General features: G+C 32.0%; 2 protein-coding genes across 2 annotated transcripts in view; both read right to left on the bottom strand.

Moving 5' to 3' along the window:
* Positions 1 to 12,540, bottom strand: part of LOC144842707 (ankyrin repeat and SOCS box protein 11-like) — a 372,919-nt gene that overhangs the window by 37,122 nt on the left and 323,257 nt on the right. The window lies entirely within an intron of this gene.
* On the bottom strand, positions 5,734 to 12,368 carry LOC144842348 (uncharacterized). Its single transcript, XM_078698781.1, has 7 exons — positions 12,192 to 12,368; positions 11,580 to 11,885; positions 11,057 to 11,134; positions 10,556 to 10,757; positions 9,859 to 9,888; positions 8,900 to 9,145; positions 5,734 to 5,867 (listed from the first exon to the last, which is right to left on the bottom strand). Exons 1-7 carry the CDS (start codon positions 12,366 to 12,368, stop codon positions 5,734 to 5,736), a joined length of 1,173 nt encoding a protein of 390 aa, XP_078554907.1.

A 12,540-nucleotide genomic window follows, 5' to 3' on the forward strand; every position in this document is an offset into this window, starting at 1 on the left:
GTACGAACATCGGACGCTAGCTATGCCTAGCCTGATGTTGTATAGTTTCTGCATTAATTGTATTTATGTTTTCCAGAATCTGTAATACAAATTTGGGGAAAACCTGTATTTTCGCTGAAATAAACTCTTCTACTGTATTTATTTTGGCCTTCACGATCGATCGAAAGTAGGTGAATCACAGAAGAAAAACTAAAGAATCAATCCGCGCACAATGCATGTTGGGATTTATAGCGGGCCGCTAATAATGATTAGAATCGAAATAGCAACATTTGCTTCTAAAACAGGAAGTAAGCGCCGTATATTGTATGACTAATCATTTTATATAAATAATTCACAGTACGGTAAAAGCAAGGTTTTAATAGTCCAAATGTCAACATTTAAAATGCAATGTATCTTAAACCAAACTTTGAAGCATTTCAGTTGGTTTGGGTCATTTTTTGTGGAAAATGCATACTGATGCTAATGGTCGAACGATATTATTATTGTAATAAACTCTAACTTATATCAGTAATAATAATGCAATGAAATATTTATAAAAAGGTATACAACTTTTTTCAACCCTCTGATTTATAATAATAATTTAGTGGTTTTATAGCAGAAACTAGTTTCTATAGTCCTGAGTGTTAACACTCGTTTCAGTTGGCAACTTTCAGTAAAATAAATAGATAGTACTTATTTGTTTTCATTTACAGCTAGACCATTTTAATTGTCTGTCTATGTGTCTGTTGTACCCAACTAGGGTGGTTTATACTTATAATTATTATATATTGCAAACTTACCAACTATTGCTACTGGACTTGAAAAATCTCTAAGAACTGAACAAATTTTCCCGATAAACTCTCAATTCAACCAATTCGTAGCTGTTTACAGTGCCTACACTCCTTTGTCTATTTTCATATTAGTATTTATAATAACAAAGTATGCTTAAATTTAGCACAATAATAGTAATAGCACAAAAACCTTTCCACGGTATAATGAACCTTTTTATATGGATGCACAAGTCATTTTGCATAATTTCAATTCATATTTAGAGACATTCAATTCTATATAACCCCAAGTAATCATGTATCAGATTATATAACCTGTACCCAATATAGTATACTCTTAGTGTGATAACTTTTATAAAACCAAAGATTTTATATAGCCGAAGGCTAGATCGGAATGAACAATGTTATAGCAGTTCAAAAAGTGATTCTCCATGGAGAGGGAACCAACAAGATGGCGGCTGTAGTTGACCAATCATATATGCCCTACGCAGTACGCACTACTACGCCTGTATTGAGCATATCTGCATGAGAACGATACGCAACGCAGTGCGTTAAGCGTATAAATTATAAATATTATCTAAGTTCTATTTACTTATATTGTTCTTATGTAAAAGGGTCCTACAAAAAAACGAAGCTACAGCTTTTTTTTATGCAGGATCCTTGTTATCAGTTGTATTGCAATTATGATGTAATTGATGACTAAATAAATGTGGAATAAATAAACACGAACGCATTCTATATGATCCTCGTATACAAAAAAATGCAGGAAATTATTCATTCTATTGCGATGAACAATAATTATATTTAATTTTATAAAAACTTCACTATGCTTTGACAAGAATATGTGTTGTATTTTATGTGGTCTTAATGTATTATATTAGATTATTATTTTTTATATTAAATAATGTTTTTGAACACATTTACGGCCGCCATCTTGTTGGTTCCCCTCATGTTTGAATCACTTTTCAGACTGGAGTACGCCCTTATACGATGACGTCACATACTGCCAGCACCCATTCGCTGATAATGACGTAATGTTATTTTGTCGTACCTTTAGCAAACGGAAGTTAGAATACGGTACCGTATCTTTAGCAACGGCCTTTATCTAAAAAGGTATAGACCTACAATAGTTTGTTCAACCATGGGATTAATAATGGACCGATCCATTTAGTGGTCTTATAGCAGAATGAAACTAGAAAACTGAAATCTTGAAATCTGAGTTTTCTAGTTTTGAGTGTTGACACTCGTTAATTGTTGATTCCATGAATTATTCTATAAACTTAAATTATGTATTCGTAGGGAATGGGAACATTTTTTATATGAATAAACTTCAGTTATGTAAATGTTTAGTTTCAGTAGTAACCAGCTTCCTTTAAAATGTAATAATTTATTTTCATATTTTTGTCAATTGCATGGTTATAATACTATGTAAGTCTTCTATATGTAAATCTGAAAATAGTCTATCTCACTTCGAAATAGCAACAGGAAGTAAGCGCCGTATATATTGTATGACTAATCATTTTATATAGATAATTCACAGTACGGTAAAAGCAAGGTTTTAATAATCTAAATATGTAAAAACTTTGAAGCATTTGATATCTGTTGGTTAGGGTCATTTTTTGTGGAAAATGCATACTGATGCTAATGGTGAAACGATATTATTATTGTAATAAACCCTAACTTATATCAGTAATAATAATGCAATGAAATATTTATAAAAAGGTATCATGTATAAAACCTGTAAGCATGAGGGCGCCATCACATTTGCAGCCAAGATTCTTACGTCTTTTAGCAAAGAATATATATCACAAGAATGAGTAATCCGCGATTTTCCCTGTAACAGTAATATTGTCCATGTGGTAGGGCGCCGCCATAAGTGTGGATGTATCTGGGATGTATACAACTTTTTGTGACGGTTTCACTAATCAAAGGCTGGACCACCGGTAGTATTTTCATGATAAAAAATGTTATCAACTACATGCCAACATCATGTTAAATACTATTTGGATATTTAATTGTTCCTTTTATGCAATTTATTTAGTAAAAACTGTCGTATAAACAGTTTGCTTTATCAACCGGGCGCTACGATAGCGTGACCGGGCGTGTTGGTGTTTACGCGTTTTCACGAAGGATAGTTTAATAATATTCCTATATTTAACTTGTTTCTGGTAAAACAAATAAATGTTAATGACATTTAACATTTTGTCCTATTAATAACATGTATTTTATACTAATTTATATCATAAAAACAATACTTAATTTACCGGGCGTAGAGTAGTACACGGCAATGGTAAAGAATAGGCCGTGCTGAGTAACGATTCGTTGATTTTTGGTGTTGCTGTGTTAGGCTTTTTTTGTGAACTAACTTAGCATGTTAGTAAATAATTGTCTGTAAAAGTGAATGTACACTAGTTTGTTAATAAATATGTATTATAAAATGGTTTACAATTGCAAAATATATTATCATAATTCTATTTAATGTGACATGTATAATATCTATTAAATCAAGTCTTATTTAGTATGTATACATCCGCCCTTATGAGGGCGGGCATTACTCTCTGGAGCTCTCTGTTACAAATTTCTCATGCAAAAATCGCGGAATACTCATTCTTGTGATATATATTCCTTGCTTTTAGGCAAAGTTGAAAAATAAATAACGTCAACAATGTTTGTCAAGATCGCATCGTGCTGCACGAAAATTGCTGTAGCAGCCCCGAATAGAAAGTTAAGCGTGGTTCCCACTAGAACGCGACGCAACGTAACACAGCGACGAATCGACGAAAAGTGCCGTATTGCGTAATCACAAGTGGGAACCGACGACGCAACAGTGCTGCAAACATCAACACAGGAAATCAAATCAGTTTGATTTCACGCAACAACGCAAGGCAAAAGAACACTGGTGAAAACATAGTACAGCGCGTACTCAAAAGTACGCGGGGTGAACCAGGTCAAAGTCTACGGCAAGCTAACGTTGACACGCAACAAACAGGCCAGTGATTTCACGAAGGCGGGGCAAACACAATTATTGGAAGGGCATTTGCTTACGTTGCGTAGGTTTCGTTACGTTGCGTCGCTAGTGGAAAACAAGATTTAAAATTCACGACGCACGCTTACGTTAATGTTGTTACGAAAGTAGACATTTCCTTAATACCTTATCCTATGTCGACCAGATTTATAATGTATTTGGAGATTTTTCTCTGATAGGTTTTCCCCTTTTCTAGCGGATTATATTATAATTTTAGCACACAAAGTATATGCATAAACAAGTACCTAGTTTTCCTTATTTTCTATATTGAACTATTTTTTTATAGCGACCCTTTAAGTACGGATATTTATTTTAGTAAATTTTCCTGCCTTGATACAACAATAACTTAAATTCACTTATTTGAAAAAATGACTATGCCTAGATTATGCATTCAATATTCGACAACAGTTTTTGACAACATACAATCTGTGGTAGCCCACTGAGCTTATCAGCATGGTTCACTTTATGAAGATTAACACTCATAATGTTAGTTTGCCAACGTTCTTTCTGTGCAACGCTAGATCATTATTAATACATTCGATGAATTTTTATTCTACTGACACAGAAGTATGATGTTATATCAGTTACAACAACGTGGTACACACCATATTTACTGTCTGAAATTGTATCAATTCCAAACTATTCTTTAATTTTCAAACCAAGACCTGGTCGTATAGGAGGCATAGTCTCGATTTATGCCAATGGATTACTACTCTAATATGAAACGTGCTGAAAATATTAAAGTTCCACACCAGCTAGATGGCATTTTGTATTGTATTTCTTCTATACTGCAGAGCTGTATCCAACTAATTTACGGTTAGCATAACCCTACTTTATTTATACCATATATAATTATTTAAGGTGGTTCTAGCTAATCTAGGTCTAGCTACCACGAGAAAAGGACGCTCTTTTTAGGTTTTCACTTAATGAGAAGTTAAATAATGTGTTCAAAATTAATAAATGCCTAAACCTTAAAGGAGCAACCAACTGTTCAATAATTGTCATTGTATTATTCGATGTCATGGGATGGGGCTTACCTTTTGAGACCTACTTGAGAGACATAATTATACTGATATTTTAAGCTTTACAACAGTTGTTTTTTTATTTGATAGATGGACAATGAACAATTATCGGGCAATCTCATTACTTAAAATATTTAGTAAACTTTTTACATCGGTACTTAGGCCTAACAACCGCTTTATAAATTTGGACTAATGATTATAATATTGTAATAGGCTTGGCATTTAATGTTAATTTTCTCGATGTTTTAACAAATTATTATGACGGAATTCAATCTTGTGTTAAAACTACTCAGGGATGCACTGAATTATTTAACTGTGAAAATGGCCTTATAGGCAAGGGTGTCTTTTTCTCCCCAACTATTTTCGTTTTATGTAGGCCTAAACGATATTGTAAATCACTTTACTGCAAATCATATCCGTGGTATACAGATAAGCGACAGATAAGCGATACGCCGACGATATCGTTCTATTGGCGGATACGCCCTTAAACTTCAGAAAATGTTATATGTCTGTAGATTTTTATTCCGACTTGTGGGACCTCGAGGTAAATCTAAAAAAAAAAAACAAAGGCCATGGTTTGCGAAATGGTGGAATTACAAAACAAACAGAAAGGTGGATATATAGAAACTGTCCCATTGAGATGGTTCCATACTATAATTATTTTAGGCCTTAAGATCAGTTTAAGAGGTACGTGTTCTGTCGCAATAAACACTCTTGCAAACCAAGCCATTAAATGCCTTTAAAAAATAGTTATAATAATGGAAATACCTACAGACGTAGAATAAAACAATAATTCATTTTTTTGACATTGATATGCATCTTATTAGCCTTTTTTTGTGATTTTGATTTATTATTTTCTCAATTTATGATGGCGTCTTGAAATAAATTTGAAATATGGTTGTCAAACTAACCGACTGCTTTATTCATCTGGCAATAGGTCAGTTTTCTGTTGGCATTTGTTCAACATCTGGTCGGATTGGGCACCACTTGCAATGTTAACATTCAGTGTATTAGCCATTTCATCTGGAGTACTTGTTTTAGTTTTACCCGAAACTGCCAATAGAAAGTTACCAGATACAATGGATGAAATTATACAACTTAAAAGTTTGAAGAGTTTGTTTACACAAGTTACACAAATATACACTGTATACCGCAGTCATTGGTACATAATGGGTTCAATAAGATGTTTAATTTCTTATCAGAGCACGTATTAGGTGTGTGTAATTACAAAGTTAATATTTGCATCGCTTGTTGTCTGCGCATCTGCTAGAAAGCACATTTTACTTTGGTAGGCCTTTATGTGTGCGGTATATCTAATTTAAGTTTAGACGTATGTTACAGAAATACGATAACTTTTGAATACCATCGTCTGAACAAAAATGTTGAATCGTAAAATAGCTATTGCAATTTAAACTAACCGCGATCGTACCTTGGGTGTATTTGTGCATAATGCGAAAGCGAAACACGTGTTAATGCCTATTATTGATAATATTAAACGTTCTGTATTTTATCTTCAGATCTGTGACAACATTATCGTCAGCAGAATTAGAAGAGAAAGAAGCTATGACACAAACAACATTGATATCATGAGAAAGGCTTGCCTACACTGACGTACCTTGAGAGACCTCCGTAAAAACGTGAACAGTAGTTCTAAAAGATAATCTAGTCTCAGTAAAAACAATTGGGGTGATAAGGGATATTATAGAACACTCAACTCTTACACTGATATACCTGTGTTTAAGATGTTTATTTGTACCAGTACTTCTGGATATCCTGTAGAATACTAGTATAAGGTTTCCCAACAAATGTAATGAAATCCTTATAATAGGTAACTAAACTCATTTCACCAATTGGTTGTATTTCACAAGATCTAAGTTTAGATTTATTGCGAACGACCGGATAACATGAGAATAGGCCACGATTTGCCTTGGGCAAAATATATTATTAGAAAATGAAATTTCAAATTTAATAAACAATTAATGATTATTAATGTCAAATATATTTTAATGTAACATAGTCAAATATATTTAAGAGAAATAGGAAACATATTATTTGGATAAAAATGCCACAAAATAATTTATTTTATTTTATTAACCACCTTTAAAGATATATTGTCCACAAAAACATAAAAAAATTAGATTAATTGAAATCTTAAATAAAAGAAGACTTTGAATAGCGCATTTCGTAGTTGTAATAAAGTTAATCACTACCGTAAAAAAATGTTTTTAGTTACAAAAAGACAAAATAAACAGTTTTAACTGTTTATTTTGTCTTTTTATAACTGAAAATATTTTTCAATTTTTCAATTTTTGACTGTTTATTTTGTCTTTTTTTTCAGGGAAATGTATACTTTGTTCAATCCAATTTTTGGTCATAATGAATAATTATTTTGTGACATTAAAATAGCATATTCAACAACAACATTAACACAAATATTTTTCAGGGAGACAATATATCTTTAACGAGGATTACCCGTGCAGAAAAAAAAACTGATATTAAGGGGTCCTGTAAAGTCTTGAAATGTGCAATGTACAAACAATCACATTTGTACAAACATGGCACCCTCAAATATGCAAATGTGTTAAAATTCATAATCCACTAATATGTAAACATCACGCTACATGAGAATGCTAAGACAAAGCAGAATATAAAGTGTGCCAAAACTTGTATGATTAAATCATTATTTAAAATAGCATCTCTGAATCTAAGTTTAAATAAGTCTATGGAACTACAACTTCGGAGATCACTAGATAAAGAATTCAAATATTCGGCAGCCAGATAATCAAAATAAGATTCAACAATGTTGGTTGTACTGAAGATACAGGTTTTCTTTTATTTAAATGATATTTAACCTTGTTTAATTAATTGCAATAATGATTATAAAGTACTGAAGTAGAAATAAAAGTGAGCGAATCTCACAAAATACTTTTGTATGTAGTTTGTTTAAAAACAAACTACATACAACAATTTATTCTTTTATTCAAAATATTTAGTAATAATAATAATATAATTTAAATACATCCTGTTACATAACACTACAGTGTTTCAAATAGAACATCCACATGATGCTCGCTATTCATTATGCTATACAATTTATTGTATTACTAATTGTATTATACATTTTATTATACAGTATAACATAATTCAGAAAATAGGATGTTAAATCTGGTTTACAATATTTATAATATAAAATGTCTTAACTATAACATAACATTCAATTCTGTTAATTTCTTTATTGTTGACAACATATACAGTACATGTATTACGAATTTATTTCATTGAGTTTTGGATAATGCATTGTTCAAATCTATTGGTAGCCGATAATCAGGTGATCTTGTGGGTGGTCCATACTTTTAATAAATTACAAATAATATTAAATTCATTAGAATTGTATTCTTAAAAGATATCCAAGTATGTTATGTTTTAAAAAAGATATCTCTTTTAACCATATAATTGTACATACATGTTATAAACACATTTTTAAAATATGTAATCTTTGTATATCCTTGTCATGAATAGAATAATGAATAAAAGTGGGCTAAACCCACGAAAGATAAAAAAAAAGAATTGTATTCAAATGAGTATTCAAATAAGAAGAAAGTAAACCCAACTTAATTAATGATTAAACTACAACACCGACTACAGTACCTTAATGGTTCCATGCGTCATAATATTCATTAACTGTATGTCAGTACCATGTCAAATTACTTATCAGAAAAAAAAGATAATTACTGTAATATAAGTCTGTAATGTGCATTTATTATGTTCACAACGAAAGTGACAGTGAGCTTTCGCATCGGGACGGTAAACTAAAGAGGAGATGGTCATTTAACAGATCAGCTTTTAACTACTATCCCTGTGCGAACGCTCACAACTATAATGTATCAGATGACGGTGATGATGTATAGGCCTACACTGTCTAAAGAAAGATGATGTAAACGATGGTTTATACCGATTAGTGTTGTGTTCTGTGAGTCATATTGATGTGTCCCACTACAATGCCTAATCTTCAAAATAAGAGTAATTTCCAATTGAAGCGGAAATTAGGATTTCAACTTTACGATAATTTAGGCGCACCTACATACCTTCAACTTTGCTAGCTAGGTCATTTCTCTCCACGTTTCGGAGAGCGCCAGTTAGCTGTGAACGCTTGGATTTCTTATGCCAAGCCCCCAACATGCTTACCATTGCTCCTTGTATGTTACCACGATTGTCATGTTCAAATTGATACAGATTATCCGATGTAAAGCCCAGATATAATCCAAGCCGTTTCCATTCACTTCCCAGGCTGTTGGCTACATCCATTAATTCTCCGTCCGTTAGGTCTGAATCTAAAAACAAACCAAATCAAATAAACATCTGAGAACATTGAATTAAAACAAAACATTAAAATAAATTCCAGACAGTTTGCTAATTTCTAGAGTATTTGTTTAAGTCTGTATTAACCAATATGCAGACAGTATTGTTTCGACCTTATTAGATGTCGTCAGTGCAGCTCATGTTTCGAAATTATATCAAATAAGAAATGATAGTATTATTTAAAACAACTTAATAATAACTCTTTCTTGGCTTTGAAATTTAACCCGAAAGAGGCATTTCAGTTTTGATGAATGTGTTGCTACTGCAGGCATAAATATATTATAGTAAATAAAACACTTATACTGATACTATAATCGAATCTATTTTTTCTTTCTTTCAACTATTCGCGACTTCCTTATTTTGGTACATAGTTTTCTGAAAAGTTACATAAATGCCCTACTCGTAGAGACCATCTAAATCTCTGACACAAGAATGATGCTGTGGACGCCTCTTTGTACCTAGCTGTAAGAAGGTATTTTGGTTTTTTTTTTTATTATGACCAAAACGATTAGCATAACCTAGTAGGCATAATGGTATAACAGTATACAGTGTACTGTTTCCATCAATCAGCCTCAAAACGGATCAATAATATACGAGGGCATGTATATCCTACGGGATGTTCGCATTGTGTGCACCTATCTGTAAGAACAGTTCGAATTTAATGCAAAAATAGGAACCAACTAACCTGAAGCCTGAGGAACATCACTTGGTGTATCTATATAAAAACAAATATAGGCCTGCGTATTAGTAAGCATCTTAAAAACTAAATTTAAAATGGTAAGCCTTACAATAGAATTATTATTAATTTACTTTATAAAACGTTTACATAACAGTGTGGCTAGATCAGTATAAACCTCATATTATATTATAGTGATTCTTTTTTATTTAGTGCAGTCAGAATAAACATTAACTAAGTCGAACCGAACGTTAATGTTACATAGAAACAATAATAACGATAATGATCAAATAACGTAAGTTAGACGTATCTGATATGATACCTAACTATAAAATCAACATTCAAACGTTTTTGTTAAACCCTGTTTTGCACGTTTACTGAACTTGTGACTTTGCATAGGATTACATATTTGATGTTATTGTAAAAACAATAAATCACAAACATATACTAATCAAAACTAATTTTTTGTTCAAATTAAAATTAGACTGCCTCGTTTCACAGACCACATGTATGTCTTATTGAAAAGATATTATTTAGTTGTTAAAGTATATATTATATAGTGACTGGTGCATACATATATATATACACACATCTATTGAAATATTACCATTTGGGAAGTATCCACAGTATTTTTGTCAGCCAATAGCAATATATATACTTTTCCTAGTAATAACACTATATTTTACTGTAGTATCGCTAAACGTACCGCCAAAGAGTCGCTTGTAACGTGTAACATCCATACCATCTCTGTTGCATGGCAACATGTCATCCTGGAATTCTCCAAGAATTTGCATGTGCTTCTTTTCCGATGTCTCGCTACAATCGCAGGGAATGCATCTGTGGAAGGTAATCCCTCTTCTACCACCGTCTTTGGAATGTCCAAATGACATCTCAATCATTGACAACACCTTTAAAAAAGACAAGAAAAGAAACGCATTTGCAGATAATTGTTTATAAAATTAGGATGTGTATCGTTAGCAAAAGTTATACAAAATTGATTATTATCCCTTTTTAAAATAAAATAATTGTAGGTTTAACATTGTAACATGGACCTAATAAATACAAAATTAAACGGAAATAAATATAGAGCCACCTTAATTGACCTCAATAAAATTAACGTTTATATGTTTACTTGTCGACTACTTACAAAAAAGCTTACAATATAATCGGTAAATCTTTCCTATGAAATAAACAAATAAATACATACCTCTTTACATGCTTCGGAAGAGGGTTCACATACTGTGTGTATTGTTTTCTTAATTGCCTTTCTACGTGTAATAGTTACCTAATATTTTAAAAGCATACAGTATATTGGTATGTGCATAGCAAACGTTATGAATGAATGTCCTGGCATAATATATACTTTATCTTGTCCAAAGTTGTGTAAGCTAAATGTGTTTGTGGCAAACACTATTGAAAGATTGTTGTTTATGTTTTTTTATAAGGTATATATCGTTTTAAATCAAAAATCGGTATTGGTATTTGTTAGAACATAAAGTTTTTTTTCTGCGTTTTACATTTTTGTTCACTTTTGATAGTACAATTAATGACAGTAATAATGTTTTGAAGTTTCTCTGATGCTTATAAATATCTATGGAAGACGAAGGCGTATCACTGTGAGTGCGTGCAATTGTGGAAAAGTGCTGATACCGCGCAGATGGTGCCGGAAAGTGGTAATACAATTTCAACAATTAGATGTTACTTGAATTACTGAAAATAATATATCATACCTTTAACAGGAACTTTCGCTCATTCTTCTTAGTTACGAATTTGACAAGAGACAAGATCACGTGATGAAATTGGTCAAAGTAGAGTTCGGCATGATCATGCGTTAATTCTGGGTCATCTCCGGTTTTCTTCTGATATTTGTTAATGAACTCAATAACTAAATATGGAAACACTACGTCAGGCAGATATCCACAAAGGTCGTAATAGATACTAATAGCTTGGCTGTCATCAGGGATAGATCTCACTTCACTGGATGGAGTATCAAAAGAAAGTCGCAGAGGCACAAAAAACTTGACATCTGCTGATTCCTGAAATATTAATTGCAAATGTTGGAAAAATATAAGACGCCATTTAATTGAAATGGTACACACAATAATAAATGTAGTATGAATAAAAAAATATGTAGTGCACTAAACCTAATTTGGTTATTATTTTGATCAAAACAACTTGCAACACAAACACACATAAGCCAGGAAACATTATCAACCGGGTTATAATATAATATCCATATACAAATGTTTGGTATGATAATTATATAAAAGACAAAGATCTATTTCTGCCATTGTCAACCCAAATATCCAAGTTAGTTCGAGTCAAGTACAAACAACCCATACCGTTGCCGTGACTTGACTAGTAGAGGTTATCTTCCTACAAATGAAACCAAGTCGAATCATTAACTCTACGAGGTATTGGAACTTCTCCATATCAATACCCTGCTCCTCCCACAATTTGCGTAACAACGTCTCATCCAGTATGCCTTTGTTAAGGTTCCAAAAGGCTTCGCGGTACATACCTATCTAAAATAGAATGCAAAATAAATATTATGGTATTTGTGTTTCTGTATAATATATGGTGAAAAGTAATAATACGTATTCTTTTTGATGGATAATTGGATCATCAGCAAAAAATATCAATAATATATCAGTGTAACATTTATCCTGTAAATGGTAAGTTGATAAATAA

Source organism: Antedon bifida, chromosome 5, assembly GCF_963402885.1.
Source record: "Antedon bifida chromosome 5, ecAntBifi1.1, whole genome shotgun sequence".
Lineage (NCBI taxonomy): Eukaryota > Metazoa > Echinodermata > Crinoidea > Comatulida > Antedonidae > Antedon > Antedon bifida.